This window comes from Maylandia zebra, linkage group LG18 (assembly GCF_041146795.1).
Source record: "Maylandia zebra isolate NMK-2024a linkage group LG18, Mzebra_GT3a, whole genome shotgun sequence".
NCBI lineage: Eukaryota > Metazoa > Chordata > Actinopteri > Cichliformes > Cichlidae > Maylandia > Maylandia zebra.
The window spans coordinates 28876538-28894499 of record NC_135184.1 but is presented as its reverse complement, the minus strand read 5'-3'; the positions used below and the strand labels follow the sequence as shown (position 1 = coordinate 28894499).

Here is a 17962-nt window from a genome sequence, read left to right as displayed (position 1 = left end):
GCTGACGAACCGTCTAAGCCTCGGCTCACAGAGAGAGAGAGAGAGTCTGAGGTCTAATCTGCGATTTACATGCCAGAGATGGGAGCATTTAATAGAGCATGTTAATAGTGTCAATTAAATGCTGATCTTGCTCTGTGGCAAGTCTCCTCCAGAGCTCCAAACGATCTCATCAGCAACCATCAGCGTCATAACTATATGATCGTGCATATTCTGCATTCATTACAGTAACTGGATGCTGCTAGGATCCATGATTATGGTAATGACAGTGCATCACGAGTTGGCAGCGACTTGTCACTGGCACTCAGAAGCCGCAGATGTGCTCAGTCTCTGCTGCCATCTGGTGCTGAGAAGCAGTAATGCTAAAAGGGCATCTGGAGTCAGCTTTGTACTGTGAGCATAGATGATAAATATCATAAAGCATCCTTCATGCCACTCCTGATTCTGAGCCTATTATTAGACAAAGCACTGAAAATGCATAGAGATATAAAATTTTGCGTCATAATTTTCACATATTTTACAAAAGCAGAGTTTGGCACCACTAATGTGGCTCTCTACAAAACTGGAGCACTCACAAGCGACAACGATAGTTAAAACCAGAGTGTGAAAGTGTCTCAGTTTAAAGCACTCGGTTTTAATAGTAAAGATATCAGATTTCCAATGGTCAGATAGTTTGGTAGATATGCACTTTTTCTTCATTGCAGAGAGTTAGAAGAGAGGACTGATGCCACTTTTGTATCCATCAAAAAAAAGTTGACAGCAGATGAATGGTGTCATGTTCTTAAGAAATAGAAAAACATTCAGCAAAGACCTCAAGCAGGACCTGATCTGCTGTTCGCTGAAGTCTCATCAGAAATGCTCGTAGTGGAAGAGTGGCTGTGAAGGAGCTGTTCTTAAAATTTAAAATTACACAAGAACTGGACAGAAAATCGGTGACAACAGGTCTTGCAGAGTGATGAATACAAAATTCGAAATCTGTATAAAGACACAGTGGAGGTTCTGTTAGGTTCAGTGCTGCATTTCATCTGTGTTGAGAATTTGATGAAATTGTAAACAACAAAAGAACCATTAGATTTTGATTCACCATGAAATAACATCTGACTGGCAACATCTTTGTTTTTCAGTACGACAATGATCCTAAACGTATTACCACTGCAGTAAAAATGTACCTGATTGAATCATGGATTGGCCTCCCCAGAGCCCGCACCTCAACATTAGTGAAGCAATGAGGGATCATCTTGACTACATCTGCTGTTTTCTAAACCTCAGCAAAGATAACTGGGAGAAAAAGAGTTATGGCAAATCATACAAGAACTGTGGATAATTTGTGGCAACAGTTCTTATGGAGAGATGAATCTGAAGAATGTCAGAAGAGAGCTCCAACAGTGAGCTGCCATTTGTAAAACAGGGTGTAGGCTCAGTCATGGTTTAGGGCTGCATTTCAGCCAGTGGTGTTGCAGATCTTGTCAAAATTGATGGAATTATAAATGTAGAAATGTATCATCAGATTATGGTCCACCACACAATACCATCTGCCAATCCAATAAAAGCATACCTGGATAGAAAAACACTATCTGTCATGGATTGGCCTCCTCAGAGCCCGGACATCAACATTACTGAAGCAGTGTGGTGTTGTATTAACAGAGAACAGAAGATAAGGTAGGAGCATCTAAAGATGAGCTTTGAATGTCCTTCAAGAAGCTGGAGAACTATTCCTGAAGACTACTTAAAGAAATTACAAGAAATCTGCCTGAGAGAGTTCAGGCTGTGTTAAAGAATAAAGTCGGTAACAAATAGTAACTTTCAAGCTCATTAGAAATGACAGCCTCTGTTTTTTCCTGATGCATTTCTGTGGATGTTTGCTTTGATAAATCACCCATTTCCCATTTTCCCAGCAAAATATAAAGAAATGACGGGTGGCTCAACACAAGCACAGCACTGTGTTACTTCAGCAACAACACAGCCTAAATGGTGACAACAGCTAAACTGTTCCCGTTTTAGGATGCCACTCTGACACATATTTACATTTAGCGTAATGTATTGTGAAAGTAACTTTCAGCAGTCCACTTCCTTCTGGAAAGTCACTTTTATTTATTCGGATTCATAGAAGCATTTTTAGAAAAAATACTCATTTTCAGGCCCGCAAAATCTGATTAAAATGATCTACTGTCTAGTTTAAATACTCTTGGAGAGACAGGAGTGCATGGTAACACGTTTCTCAGTCATCACCGGCAGCATACATCAAAAGCATACTTACAAACACGGTTATCAAATGATATGTTATCACAAATAAAATCATGATTGTTAACTGGCAGAGTTACCACAATGGTTAGTGCAGTTATATATTCAGTATATACATCCAATTAGAATAAATACACTACAAAACTCACTTTCAGAAGTCACAGATTGTCAGTTAAATACAGATAGGGCATGAAAAGACACACTTTCAATATTAAATGATTTTTGCACAAATGCATAAAACAGCTGTTTGTGAGCATACTGGAGACACACTGATCCACTGTGTTTGTATGAAAAGTAGAGCTTTGTTTATGCCTGAGAGTAAAATAGCGAGTGCAAGCAGTCAAAACCGGCATACAGTACATGCATTTTCAGCAACAAATGTTTGCAGGGATTAAAAATAAAAATATATTTTTAAAAAAAAGACATCCTGTTGAATCTTTGTCAGCCGAGTCCACAGTTTTAAAAGCTTGTCTCTCTCCAGTCCTCCGCGTCCAAGTCCTTTCTTCCCAGCAAACGTCTCCTGGTCCACAGGTAATGTCATAATGCATCTCTGTTACCAAGCTGGGGGCTTTCATAACCTACAGAAGCAAATGTACTGTGAGTGGTGGGAATAAAAAAAATGCTAGACAGCTACATTACACTTAATTCCACAGTTAGACTGGAACAGCACTCTGAATGAATGCTAATGTTGCTGCTTAGCTCAATCCGGAAATATGTAGGGCGATAAAATGTCAGTGTTGTGTTCACAGCAATGACTCTTCAACAGTCAGTGGTTCACAGCTTGTTTCTGCTGCCCCCAAGTGGCCAAAAAATAAAATAAAACTGAAAGCTGCACTTCTATGGAAACAGATGGCCGTCTTCTGCATTAGTTTTAGAAGGTGATATTTCAAACGTAACTTTTTAAGCTTGCATGAGTGGGTGGAGACAAAAAAAAGCTTTGAGCTTAAAAAAACCTGGAGCTAGGCTCAGATATTATCTGCCGCATGCAAAAAGAACCTCTCGGTGTGGACAAGAAACACAAACGTGACAATGCGGCGCTTAAACTTCCAATACACCTAAACTCATCCCGACAGGTCACAGAGGATCCCGCACGCTCTTTATGACCGGCTTTTATGCTTGTGACACGTGGAGCCTTTTATCATTCTCACAGTGATGATAATTGAGTCCCCTGCAGCAACTTGCTGATATATAGTTCTGTATTACTGGGATAATTGGCAGTAGTTTTTGGAATGTCATTAGAGCTGAATTCCACTGCCCCGGGGTTTTCACATTCGGCGTCAATCTGCTCAAAGCAGGAAGAGATGATGAATCAGCTAAACCGTACTGCCAATTAGCACAATAATGGAACATGATATCAAGGAAAGAATCTGCTCCAATTAAAGGAGGGGAGATAAAAGGTCCTCGTTTGAAAAAGGGAGAAGGTCTCATCTAACAGCACACTAATCCCAAGCAGTGTCAGATCCGGCTGCCAGCTGCAATGAGACATATCTGGAAAACAGCCAAATTCCATCTTTAAATTATGTTTTATGATCTCTTTCTTTGGCAATCCAATTGAGGCAAAGGAGGCTTGCATTCAATATGTAGGGTATGACTCATCTCTGTTAAGCGTGTACACGTTTAGGCTTCCGCAAATGCTAAAAACAAATTACTGAAGATTTTGGAATATGAATGAAAGATTTTATTGTTATAAAAACAAGATGGGGAGCAAAAGAAAAAAAATACATTGTGCAAAAATCCCAACACGCATGCACTTCATGCTGCTTGTCATACCGCACATATCTGCAGGAAAGAGAGACGGATACATACACCCGGTCCCAGCAGGGTAGTCCAGAGACCTGTTTCTGCACTGAGGGAAATAGGGTTTTTTCACAAGGAATCTGCGATCTGAAGACCTCTCCAGATCGTAGGGCACATCCCGTTCCATGCCTGGGAATAAATGGCATGAGACAGACACACACACACACATAGTGGGGTACAGGAACTCAGAATAAAGGATGCAGGATAAAGCAACAAGTTGATGCGCAGCCAGCACGCTCAACAGGGTTGGAAGCACATCAAATAGGAGAGTCACGCTGAGTTTGTTTGATAAAAAATAACAAAGGCGTTGCGCCATTGTTATGAATTATGAACAACAACAAAAAAAAAACCCAAGACGTGCATTTGTATCTTTACGTACTAGTGCGCAGTACTACAAAATGCATGCACAACAGCGGGGCTGCAGAAACAAACACAGCACCAGACACACAGTACCTATGTCAAACGAGCTGGACTTCCTGGTCTGATGTGATGCTGCTGGAAATCCATTATGGCCTCCCTCCTCATCTGTGTTTGTTGGTTATTGTTAATTGGGAAGATCACAGCAATTATTTGCATCTTATTATGCCAATCTGCCCTTTCTATCCACATCATTAAGAACACACTGCCTGCTAGAGATCTGGCCTTTTACTTTTGGGGGTGTTTACGGTTCCTGTGACTGAAAAGCAAAAGAAGACGGCCATGCATGGAACGTAAAGATCTAGAACGTTCGTGATGGTGATGTTAAAGTTCCAGGTTTATTACTTTATTTTTAAAAAAGAAGAAAAAACAAAGAGGAGACATTTTGGACTGCTATGACTGTGCATAGATATAAAATGACATGGTTACCGTGACTGATTACAGCAGGATCTGCTGCTTCCATCCCAGGCTTGACAGACGCCGGTGGGCTCATCCTCTCGGTGCTTCCCTCACCTTCAGCGATGGGTTGACCAGGAGGTAAACACCTCTGATCATTGATTTGTTCTTCTGCTGGGGTGACGGGGGAGGTCTTGGCCTTATCTGGAGAGGTCTTGTCTCTAGAAACATCCAAGCTGGGCTGATGGAGGAGCACAAAATTTGACTATGCAACAGAAAAATATGACAACAAGATGTGCTTTCTCTTATAGTACGTACAGCGCATACAGCATATAGTTACCTTATTGGGAATGAGAGGACGCTCTCCCTCTGGCCCTCGCCCTCTCTGTTTCTCCTCGCGCTTTCTTTCACTCTGGTCTCCCTCTGCCTCCAGCCTTCCTGCTTCTTCTGGGAAAACAAAAAGCAGCCGACACAAACAAAGCTCAATTTATTTCGGGATTTCTATAGTAGCCTTGCACGATTCACAAGTCAAAGTTATTCTTAGCTGTCTTCAGTTCATCCACTTCCTCTTTTCACTCTGACTTTAGGCCAGTTTCCTTCTGATTGGCTGCCCCTCACTAATGTGGGTGGTGCTGCTGCTAGTTCTCCTGAAACAACTACATCCATTCTTTGATGTCACACAGAGCAAAAAGTAACCTACAAAGAAAAAAAAGACAGCCCGTCTTTCTGAAGCCTGAAGAGGTTTTTGGCTCACGGTTTTTATTTATTCATAGACTAAACTCATTTTCTGAAACTTGTCTAATATGAGCATACCCCACTATAACAGTACATATACACTATACATGACGTAAGATAAGAAAAGCAGAATAAGACCTGAAGCTGGAATATTGGCAAGCAGCACACATTTCACACGAACCTGGGAATGGGAGCCTTTGGCTGAAGGGGCTGAAAGCACAAACTGTGCAAATTAAAACCAACCAACCTGGATTGCTTTTCCATTTCTGTGTTAAGAGCTTGCTCCAGCTTTTAAGAGACAACTATTTATATGTGCTGCTGTCCACAGCTTGCATTAAGGATTTCAATCGGACGATAAAGATGCACATCCCTGCACCCTTTCTCCGTTTTAACGCCAAACTGCTGGCTTTAACATTGATTTTATGCCATGACCACTTCTGTTACAGTGATCTCTTAATTCCCTTTGAGTCAGACTGCAGTCTACAATACTCGGAGGTTTTACTCATTAAGAAGTCTAGACTTGAGACTTAACAATGGCTCTTTCGCCACAAAAGGCCTCTATAGCTATAGCCAATCATGTCATCGTCTGCTCTCGTACTGCATCTCTCATTAAACACACTTTGACATACTCGTCTACACGGTTTTTGCAGCTTTTGTGAGTTTTCTGCTTTTTTTCTTCTTTAAAAACATGGCATCTTCTGATTGTTTTCCCTTTGAACTTTTATCCAACAAGACAGTGATCTAAAAATATATCACGGTCAACCACATGCCACGTGTACAGTGTACAGTGAGTCTATTTTTAGAATTATCATTATTATCAGTCATTCTAATAAGAGTCACACCTGAGTCTTCATCATTTATTATTTTATCATCATATTCATACCATGTGATTATTATCATGTTGGATACTTATTCATCCAATAGGGACATTTTACAATATTATACTTTAACAGAACTTCAGTTGTTGTTTAAATTGCAATACCTAAACTCTCCTGCAGGTGTCTCTGCCTCATGACAGCCAAACTGGGCTTAGCACTCTGTGGAGGCGGCTCTGGCCTTGGCCCACCGGGGGCCACGATTCCACCTCCGCTGCTCTGCACATCATCTTCTATCTCAGTCCGCGAGTCTGTCAGGGGCACAATCCTCTCCTGCCTGGCTGTCTCCATCTGTCTGTCCGTCTGTTGTTTGGAGGACACCACGTGGCCGTTAGTTCGAGTATCTGTCGGGGCATCTGAGATGGTGACTGATCTGTCAGCATCCTGGTCTATCCCTTTGATGTCACAGTTGCTGCTGCCATCGGAGTCTTCGATTTCTGCCCCGATGCAGCTGTACACCATGCTGACCAGGTCTGTGGACTGGATGAGGACAGAAGTCATGGACACAGTTAGAACGAGTCAAATCGCTGATGATTTAATGAATAGCATAACTCATAATCTGGTGCTAACAATAGAGAAAGCGAAGGCCTTAATTAAAATGTATTCTGTTGAATTCAATTATAACAAAATTAAATTATCGTTCATTTTTTTGCAGTGGATGTCCTCAAATCCCCTTAATGATCACTAAGGATCCACGGGCTCTACTTAAGAGAGAACTGGAGTAATCCAAGCCGTCCCTCAGCACAGAGTTTAAATAGCCCTCCACACCTTAGGCAAGCTACTACAATAAGACACATAAAAAGGCTGGGAACAGCAGGTGGCTCGGACAGCACACGGCCATGCACTGTTACATGTCATGTAGAACTATAGAAAGAAGTAGCAGCTGCTCACTCATGAATTAAACTGGAAGCAGACTTGAAAAAAAAAATGGAAATAGAAATGCATTAGCATTTAATTTAAACTTTAAAATATTCTTTAACTATTAAACACTTTTATCAAGTCACTGTGTTTGGCAAAGCCCTGAGGAATGCAATTTCAAAAAAATTAAATGAACACTTTGAAAACACATCAGATTGCAATGGTGAGAAAAGGATATAGATGTAGCTGCAACATTGTTGTGCACCAGGAGGAACCCAGGACCCACTGCACCAGCGTAGGGTCCTCAGGCCACCCTAATAAAGTCTGTATCTGATTGTTTGGTTAGAGACATTCACACCAGTGTCCTACTTGTAGCTCTGACAGTGCTCATCCTTTTCTTCCTTGCACAAAGCAGCAGATACCTGTCCTGCTGATGGGTTAGGGACCTTCTACAGCCTTGTTCAGCTCTGCTAGAGCAACTGCCTGCCTCCTGAGATGGAGGAGACACAGCAAACTTTGTGGAAATAGCTGGACTGATGTGCCATCTTGGAAGAGTTGGACTACCTGTGCAACATCTGTAGGGTCCAGGTATCACCTCATGTTACCAGTTGTGACACTGACCCTAGCCTAGCTAAATGCAAGACTAGTGAAAAACAGCCAGAAAAGATGAGGAGGGAAAAATGTCAGTGTCCTCCACCTGTAAAAACATTCCTTGACTTGGGGGATGTGTCATTGTTGCCCCTGTTAGTTAGAGACATAAGTGAATCTACAAAAGCTCAAACAGCCAACTTTTCACAGCACGGTACCTGTCTTTGGATGAGGCAGGGGGGGCTGGCAGTTCTCATCCCATGCACCGGCATGCCCTGAGTTGGGTGAGGTAAAGGCATGCTCCCATTTGCTCCTGGGACAACGCTCTCCGGCCTCACGGCATCTTTAGGATGCTGAATCATGGAGTAGACATTCTCTGAGGCGCTGCTGGACAGAAAAAGGCAGACTTTTCAGCACTGGTCCCTCTAATTGACTTCAATCATAAACCATACACTACATTTTGGATACAATATTATTATGCTTATGAATTTACAGTAACACCATCAGTTTGAAACACTGCAGTTTTTCTGAAGCGCAACAGCTTACTTCCTACACAATGTGCTGCTGTTAAAAAAACAAAAGAAATGAACGTAGAGAGCAAGCCAAGTGAACGCAGCAACAAACAATCTCTTTGATTGCTTAGCAACATTCTGCAGGTGAAAGCTTACAAAACGCAGCATACTGTATTTAAGAAACTATTTCCATCTATGACTTCCCCTCAGATGAGTCATCTTTGCTTTTATGCTTCTCTTTCAGACTCCTGTAGACTCGGCCTACAGCATATGTGTGAAATTCCTGCACCGCAGCAAGGCTGTTAACCAGCAGAGGCAAAGGCATCACCGTTTTTTTTAAAGCACACCTCTGAGCTGAAAAACAAACTGCGGCTCTCGCTGAGAAACCCTTTCGTCCGTTTCGTGCAGCTGTGTAGTTTAAGTGAACAAAGTGCGCCTATTAAGTGCTATTCTCCCCACTCAGCTGTTAATCTGTGCAAATGATTTTTATTTTTTTTTAAAAAGTTTGCAAACTTTTTCCACCAACACTTTCTAACTCCAGCGCCATTATGTAACAGCAGCTCAAATGCATCCAGCGCCATAAATTCAAAGCAAAGGAAAACAGCTGGGGATGGGGAAATATTTTCTCCTATTCAAATATTCATGAAGTTTTGAAGTGGCGTTAATGCCCAGCGCTGGATTAATTTAACCACCATCTCATTCTCTGGGCGTGTGCTCTTAAATGTTACTTTCCTCCACTTCTTCCACTCGGCTCCTGTGCTGCATACTCACTCCGAGTCCTGATTAGAGATGGTGGAGTTGCGGTTCTTGCGGAATCCTGAGAAAATGGACAACACACTTCGTCTTTTCTTCCTCCTCAGAGACTGGGCCTGATGCAGGGACGACAACTGACTGAAAGTGAAAAGTAGAGAAAAAAACAGAATGAGTAAACTAAAGCATTGGGTAAGAGGGTAGGCACACACAGTGAGATTAAAGCTAGATTGCATCATTTGGACTGTTTTGTTTTGTTAATGCAATCAGCCAGCAGCCAGTATTTATCAGTATTCTGTGAAAGTCATAAGTGGCAGGCTAAACCCAGAATTAACATCCGACTACATTATTTGAATGAACCGTTTGACAAGAACAGGAAACATAATTAGTATGCCGAGTCCTGAACACATGGTTTAATACTCTGGACAGAAGCAGTGTTTCTGCTGCCTAAGCACAGTGCTGCTGAGCATGAAGCTTACACTGGCATGTAACTTTAAAACACTTGCAGGGTTAACCATCATTTACATAGTGCTGTCCAGCTTTGAGATGCAAAATCATGCCGATTTTACCAAACAGTTAATGTTACTATGCTATGACATCTAAAGGAATAATGCTTAAAATGAGCTTCACTTTGCATAAATATAAAACATCTTACACTACACCAAAACCTTAACCCAAACTTTGGAAATAATTTAAAACACATATAATTACTAATTAAAAAAAGCAGTTTTGTGTTAAATATGTTTAAAAATAGCTTGTGTAGCTTTTCAGCACTGGCCTAATACTAGAATACTTTGGTTATTTGGGATAGTAGCACGAATAAAGTTATGTAATAATTCACACTTTATTTTACACATACAGTATATTCATAAAGTTAAAAAAATGGTTTTAATTTCTTATACAACATTAACTAGATTATGGAAAATTGATTGTGACTTGTAAACAAAACTGTGAAATATAATAAAATAATAAATTGGCCTTATTTATTGATAGGGCTAACATGTCAGCAACTCAGCATCTATTTATCTTCAAATTTGGGACAATTCTGGCATCCATCTGCAGCTGTGTTGTGCTTGCCTGATCAATTTAAATTCAATACTTACACCACTTTAAACTTTGTTTTTGGTGTCCAGAGATTACTCAGATTTAAAGAAAATAGTTCAGCTGCTAAATAGTCCACTGGTATGCAAGTGGCTATATAGACTATTTATTTCAAGGTAGTTAGTAGTGTAGGAACATGTAGTTTTTAGTTACAAATTCCTAAGTACCCCAAAAAAACAGCTGAAATCCTGTAAAATTAAAAAAATAAAATTAAATATGTTCATTCTGTGCAGAGGTTAGGGGGACTGCAGAGTCAATCAGCTATCCTTAAGTTCATTCATTATTTATTATTTTCACTTAGTTCCATCTTCTTTGCCAACATTTCCTTCTGGGTTTGAGTCTTTGAGGATGCAGCTTCAGTCACTTATCCACATGGCACCACCAATATACCAACACTGCCCAGAAAAAATGGGAACATGGGAATTTTTCCAGTGAATAGCATACTGTAATTGACTTAAATGTGCATAACTGATTTTATTCCCACTTTTGTGGGGAGTAACATTGGAATTTTAATCACCTCATCTACTGACATGGTGAAAGACTTAACAAACAGTTACTCACTGACACATTGAGCACATACTGAATATCATTAGGATTGTTCTGCAGTGACAGTTGGTAACTCTGGTAATTACTCTCCTTTAAGCACTGCACTCGGTCTCTATCAACAAAATATGTGGTTTCTTAGCTGCTAAATGCTCCACTATGTCCAGCAGCAAGTCTCCAGCTTTGTGTTTTTACTCCTTAAAACGTATCACGGGTTCACAACTGCAGAGTTCTTGCAAAGATTTAAACAGCAAATTAAAATGCACCATTTGCATTCTTTAGACACAGCTACTGTTCTCTTCTTAACATTCAGAAATTGCCCTTCCTTCTTCTCCGTCATACTGTGTACAATGCTACAATCGTAGATGCCGATATTAAACAAAGTTGTAAATGCTGAAATATGAGTGAACATATATCTAAATGCTCACTTTCAGAATTTTTTTTTAACTTTTAGTGCTGTATGATATCAGTGACTTGACCGGCTCTCACACCGTCTGTTAAATCTTTTGTCAGTGAGGTAAAAAAAGTCACCAGAAAGCTGACTTAAAGGGAGGAGGAAGGAAGATACAACAGTTTGTTTCAAACAAAGGATGACTCGAGGACTGCACCAAGACCTAAGGTGATGCAAATGTGTCCAAAAGCATGCGTTTCAACAAAAAGTACAAGGTAAAATTAAACGTGTGGTTAAGAAATGCAGGGAAAAGAAACTACAATGGAAAATGGTACATTGTACTTTATTTGCATGTTGTTTTTTGTGTGTTTGTTTTTCATTTTACTGTTTAAATGACAAACAATAGAAAACAGGTTTTACTGATACACCAGATGTAAGACACAGTTCCCTCAATGTCTCGTCTTGTGTGTCGTCCTCGGGGCTCAGTGTAGTAAAGAATTTATCACATACTTAATGACTGCACAGAGACGATTCTGGCGTCTACCTGTCAGGTAAAACTCGTTTGCTGTAGAAATCAGGCAGTCCGTCCTCCAGCATGTTGACTCCTCCATTCTCAGAGCAATGCTGCACACACACACACACACACACACACACACACACACACACACACACAGTATGACAATGATCAGTCTTGCCATGCCGACAAAGGGGATGAAAGGCTGACAAAAGTTATTATCATTTCTAATGGCTGGCTGATAAACCTGAATCTGCTGCCAACAGAAATCTGTTTGTAAAACAGCTCTTCATCATGCTGCCCTAACTCAGTTTGTACTGATTTAGGGGGGAAAAGCTTTACAAAGTCTCGAAACAAACAAGCTGCTAAGTTAGCGGCTGCCCTGTGGCCCAGGGGAGATGGCTGCGCATGATTACCATTTGAATCACAGAGACACGTGCGACAGCTTCCTATTTTAAAGAGAGCTTATTTTTGGAAGGTGCCGCTGGCAATGAAAACAAGATGAATAACAAAAGTTCACATGCAGCAGCCAAGAGATTTAAAAAAGAAAAAAACACCTCAGAAAAGCCATGTTTGGTTTACTTTCTCTCGTTTGCCTCCCTCTGTGCACTTTTGTGGAAACACATGGACTGAAGTTCATGCTGTAGTATCAGATCAAAATAGGCCAGTTAAACACATACAGTGGTGCTACAGGCGCAATAAAAACTCACTTAAAAGTGAAACTGGTCAGTATACATCCTGTGGAAGCAGCTGCTAGTCTGGAGGGGACACTGATCCCTGCCCACTGAAGCTCATAACATGGTCAAATGTCACTGCAAAGTCACAAACTCACGGATTCAGGAGGTAGGTGTCCTGCTCTGTGTCGCCGTGGCGGGCGTGGCCTGGCGTGGGTCACGTGGCGTAAGGGGGATCCATTGGTGGGGAGAGTGGACAGACACTCCCATGATGCCGAGTGGGTAAGAGGGGCAGAGTGAGGTGGAGCTGAAGGTGTCGGAGAGGAACTGGGCTCCTCGCCTAAACCTATGACAGGAAGGGAAATGGATTGTGACAGAACTTCATTTATGCAATACCACTGATAAAATCCTCTTTGATTGGAATTAAATGTATGATTAGACTAAATTTGCAATCAGCTTGTGAATTTCACATTTTTATTGCTTTTGAAATGAGAAAAAATGCTTCCTGTTAGAAGACAAATCCCACTAGTGGGGAAAAGGCTCACCCATGGTTGGGTTGGTGTCAGAAAACAATGTTATTTTATAATAATGCTTCATTCTATCTACAGAAATATTACTATACTGATTACAGCCCAAATGAAACAACATTATCTCTTATGTCATTCTGCCATGTTGGACATTCATTACTGTAGACGAAAAACTACTTAATTGACTAAAAAAATGAAAGATCAAGTGACTCTTGCCCTGGTATTGGCTATCTATATAAAACAGTAATGTGCAAAAGTCTCAAGCCATACTTCATGACTCCATATTTTACTGTGAAATGGAAGTTTGTCCACCTTTATTCTTCAACACAGCCTGAACTCTGTCTCTAAACCTCTTTACATGGTCTTCAGGAACAGTTCTCCAGGCTTCTTCAAGGACAGTCAAAGTCTTTCGTTCTGTTCTCTATCAAGATGATCCCACACTGCTTTAACTCATTCACTGCCAGCCATTTTCAAATCAGGTAACTCCCCACTGCCAGGGTTTTTGAGCATTTTTACTCATTTTTGAAGAGCCACAGAAAACTGTGTGTTATGATCATATAAACGCTGAACCTACCAAAATGAAGAACAGACTCTCTTCTTTCATCCAAAAAAAAAAAGCTTGTTTCTACCATTTTCCATTCTTTAGTAATCAGCTGTAGAAGAGAGGTGGGTTCCACCAAAAATGCCTGTTTTGACCAAAAAAAGGGAGAAAACGAGCTTTTTGTGAAAAATATATTTCAAGCAGAAAAGTGCCTGTGACACCTCTAACATATAAAATAGTTTTTCACTTCTATAAAACAGAAATAACACTGAGAAAGGTTATGTTTTATCAAAACAATTTATTTACAAATATATGAAAAAATAAAATTCACTGACAAGCTGCCCGAGGTTGTATTCTGGCCCCTCCCATTGAAAAACGTAATTGACGTCTATAGACGTCAATGGCAGTGAATGAGTTAATAATGCTTAGGTCTGAGCTCTGGAGGCCAATCCATGACTAATAATGTTCCATTGTGTGTTTTTCTATCCAGGTATTCTTTTACTGCATTGGAGGATGGATGCATGTCAAGTCCTGTATCAGGTCTCCCAACGTCTCTATTTCTTAAAGACATGATTATTAGATACCTTTCATCTGCTGTAAATTGTTTTTTAGGCCTATCACTTTTGTGTTTTTGTCTTTTCCTTGTCAAGGTTCCTCAGGACACACAGTACACCACGCTGAGATTTGACAACTTGTGGTCTAATAGCTCTTTGAGAATCAACTTGTTGGTGCAAACATATTATTTTTTGCATGTCAATCAATATTTTTTTGTAGATCTAACAAAAAAAGGGGAAACAATTAGGCAGTTCTTTGGGGGACTGTAACACAGTGCCATAGACGCAATTAAAACTGGGTTCTTTGCTAAGTCGTCTGTCATGTGTAGACACAACACTGGTTCATCCCTCGAATGAGGTGTCTTCTTTTGCTTGCATGATTGATAGGTCAGTGATAAGTGGCTTCACAATAAATAAATAAATGAAATTAAATCAATTCTCTGAAAATGCTTAGATACAAGGACTGGACTGAAAATGAGTGAATAAAACATGTCCAAAGAAAAACTCTGAAAGGCCTTCTGAAAGCAGAAGGAGAACTAGTACACAAAAGCTTTTACAACAAATTCTGAAACAAAATATAAAGGAATGAGTGGTGACTTCAGACTTTTGCACAGTATTGTATTTCACGATACTTTAGCACGTGACAGCAATAATTTGCGACTACAGACTGAACACTCACTCAGTCTGGTGGAGACGGGTCGAATTCTTCTAGTTCTGGAGCTCCGCTTCTTAATGGCCATGGTGTCCTTTTGTAAGAGATCATTGTACATACACAAATGCCTTCACTACATTTATAACACAATTACAACGCACAAAAAAGTTAAATGGACAAAGTATCCCATCCTCGCTAAAATAAATGAATGAAATAAAGTAGATCAATGACATACACGTACAGTATTTCACAGAAAATCCAACTGGAGTAAAGCAAAGGCAATGAAAAGATGCAGAAACTGTTTACAAAATCTAAGTGTGAAGCTCAGAACAACAGCATGTTGGAGGGTACAGGAAGTGTGGGATTTGTCTTGATTTTGAGAAGAGTCACAATAAAAATACTCGTGTTGAAGGGGAGAAAAGATCTGAAGTTGAAAAAATTTAATTCTTGTTCAACACGATTTGTTTGTAACCAGCTCTGAGCGTCAGTATGGTGGAACGGATCAGAGTTTCAACAGCAAAACTGCACCAGTAAACAGAAGTGAATCAAGCATTGGGACACTGATGTTTTACCTGCTTTCCAATATTTACTAGAGAAAACTTACATTTTTAAGGCTAATATCTCCATGTGCCGTGTGTATCTGGTCAAATCATGTTATCCCATATGAAAGGCTTCCTTCTTCTTAGTTGGGATTTTTTAAATTTCTCATTCTGTGCCCAAAATGTTATAATATATTTTTAAAATAGCACTTTTTAATGTTTGAACCACCTTTAGTGCTATATATATATATATATATATATATATATATATATATATATATATATATATATATATATATCTCAAACAACTTTAGATTCAGTAGAAGTTCTTCAATATCCCTGCAATCTGAGCACGCAGAAGGGCCTGGATCACAGAGGGATTCTGGAACAAAGGATGCTCACTTAAAAAGCCAGGTGATGAGGACACTGTACTGAACACAGGTTTCACAGCAATCTTAGTGAGAAGTTTAGTTTCAAATTAGACAGTGACAAACCGAACAGGCAACAAAGCAACAAACTGCAAGGAGAGCATCCATTTGAAAATTTAATGTGGATACAGTGGGTGAAATAATTATTCGATCCCCTGCTGAACACAAAGAAATTAAAAGTCTCAAATTTTTATGGTAGTTTCATGGAGAGAAACAGAATACCAAAAATCCAGACAAAAACAATTTACACTGCATAAAAGTAATGATTTGCATGTCACTGAGTGAACTTTTATTCCCAAGATCCCACCCAGAATTCTGGCTCCCATAGACTGGCTGCGTGCCCATGCAAAACACAGATTACAATTGATTAAATCAATTACAGCCACTCCTGATCTCGACTTGTTATGTGTATAAAGCACACCTGTCCACAGGAACAGTTTCTTCCATTCCAACCCTTCCATCACCAAGACCAAAGAGCTGTCAATGGACATTAAGGACAAGCTTGTAGACCTGCACAAGTCTGCAGTGAGCAACAAGACCATCAACAAGAAGTTTGATTAGAAGGTGACGACTGTTGGTGTGAATATTTGGAAATGTAAGAAATATAAAATGAACCTCATTCTGGAGCTCAACGTAAGATCTTGTCGAATGTATCGGCCCAAAACTACACAGGAGGAGCTTTTTAATGATATGAAGGCAGTTGGGACCACAGTCACCAGGAACACCAGTGGTAACACACTACGCTGTAATGAGTTGAAATCTTGCAGTGCCCACAAGGCCCCCCTGCTCAAGTAGGCGCATGCACAGGCCCATCTTATGTCTCCAACATTTAGATGTTCACTGGCAGAGAAGACTTGGGGGAAAGTGCTGCAGTCAGATGAAACCAAACTCTTTGAAATCAACTCAACCCGCATAGTCAGAGAAATGCAGGGTATGATCTAAAGAACACCGTCACCACAGTCAAGCACGGTGGCGGAAACATGGTTTGGGGCTGTTTATTCGCTAATGGTATAGGACTTTTCACAGCAGTGACGAACAAATGGACAGGACCATGTGCTGTAAAGTATTGGACAAGAACCTCCCTTCCTCAGACAGAACACCGAAGATGGGTTAGTGACGCATCTTCCAGCATGACAATGAACCAAAGCATACCACCAAGCCAACAAAAGAGTGGTTAAAGAAGAAGATCATTAAGGTCATGGAGTGGCCTGGCCATTCTCAGATCGCATCCCTTTAGAAAAACTGTTGAGGGAGCTGAAGTGTCGAGTTGCCAGGCAGCAGCCAAGAAACCTACAGGATTTAGAGTTTCTGTTAAGAGTAGTGGGATAAAATCCCTCTGAGATATGTGCAAGCCTGGTGACCAACTACAAGAAGCACCTTAACGCTATGTTTGACAACAAGGGTTTCTACCCAAGTACTAAGCCATGTTTTGCGTTCAAATCATTATTTTTCTCAATGACATTAAAAATTTATTTAGAACTTTTTTGTGTTTTAATGAAACTACAAACTACCATTGAGCAAATGTACAAATTCAGCAGAGGATCTAATAAATATTTCTCCCACTTTTTTTCCGGGAGTCATGAAATTATGAGGGTGAATTAAAAAAAAAAAATCACACCTTACATTTATGCAGACTCCCCCAATTTGAGGGAGTCAGAGATGGATGAGAACCTTTCACCAGATTTGGTTGATTTTTATGTGGTATGAACCCAATTTTTGGGGTTGTGGAAAACAGTAGCACATCTGGAAGAATGAATGCTTTATTAATCTTTTAAAATACAGGTCAAAGGTGGACATCTTTCCATTGTTTGCTTTGGCTCTTCTAAACCATCAAATCAAATGTAACTTTTCTTCCTCTGTCTTTTGTCTCTGAAAACTGGTTTTGTTCTTAACACTTATTTTAGGTGCAGTCAGTTAAGTATTATATCCATGCCTTGAAATTAGACATGCTTCTTTTTAAATGAAGAAGCTCATTCTTGTTAAGTGTGCACATGAGGTCAGCGTGTGTCTCTCACACTTACTATTCCCAGGTTGACACCAAAGTCCTCATCGGGGAATTCCAGAGACTCGACTATTCTGGACTGTCTGACAGTGCGTCTGCCCGTCCCGACATCGTCCCAACGCTTTGCCTGGGACACCTGCCGCAGCTGATGCAACACACACATCAAAGGCACGTATCATTGCATAGACACAAACGCTCACACTCGCGCAGTGATGACATCTGGAAATATATCCTTAAATGCTATCTGGGAGGAGAGGCATGTCTGCCCTTGTACCTGAGAAGCTCACAAACAAAGTACTTTACCACCGTTCGTAAAGCCCATGAAGAATA

General features: G+C 40.3%; 1 protein-coding gene across 9 annotated transcripts in view; it reads right to left on the bottom strand.

Annotated features, from left to right (window-relative positions):
• Positions 1-2064: 2064 nt before the first annotated feature.
• Positions 2065-17962, bottom strand: part of carmil3 (capping protein regulator and myosin 1 linker 3) — a 104908-nt gene continuing 89010 nt past the window's right edge. For 3 of the 9 annotated variants that reach the window (XM_012923043.3, XM_004565342.4, XM_023153303.3), the window contains exons 29-40: positions 17652-17777; positions 14691-14757; positions 12548-12735; positions 11746-11825; positions 9188-9307; positions 8123-8291; positions 6566-6938; positions 5189-5295; positions 4882-5089; positions 4489-4560; positions 4009-4164; positions 2065-2816 (exon numbers count right to left, since the gene is read on the bottom strand). In XM_012923043.3, coding sequence (XP_012778497.1) covers positions 2776-2816; positions 4009-4164; positions 4489-4560; positions 4882-5089; positions 5189-5295; positions 6566-6938; positions 8123-8291; positions 9188-9307; positions 11746-11825; positions 12548-12735; positions 14691-14757; positions 17652-17777 — 1707 coding nt within the window. In that variant the 3' untranslated portion in view covers positions 2065-2775. The remainder of the gene's footprint in view (positions 2817-4008; positions 4165-4488; positions 4561-4881; positions 5090-5188; positions 5296-6565; positions 6939-8122; positions 8292-9187; positions 9308-11745; positions 11826-12547; positions 12736-14690; positions 14758-17651; positions 17778-17962) is intronic. The other 6 variants (XM_012923044.3, XM_012923045.3, XM_012923046.3 and 3 more) reach the window with 6 other exon arrangements.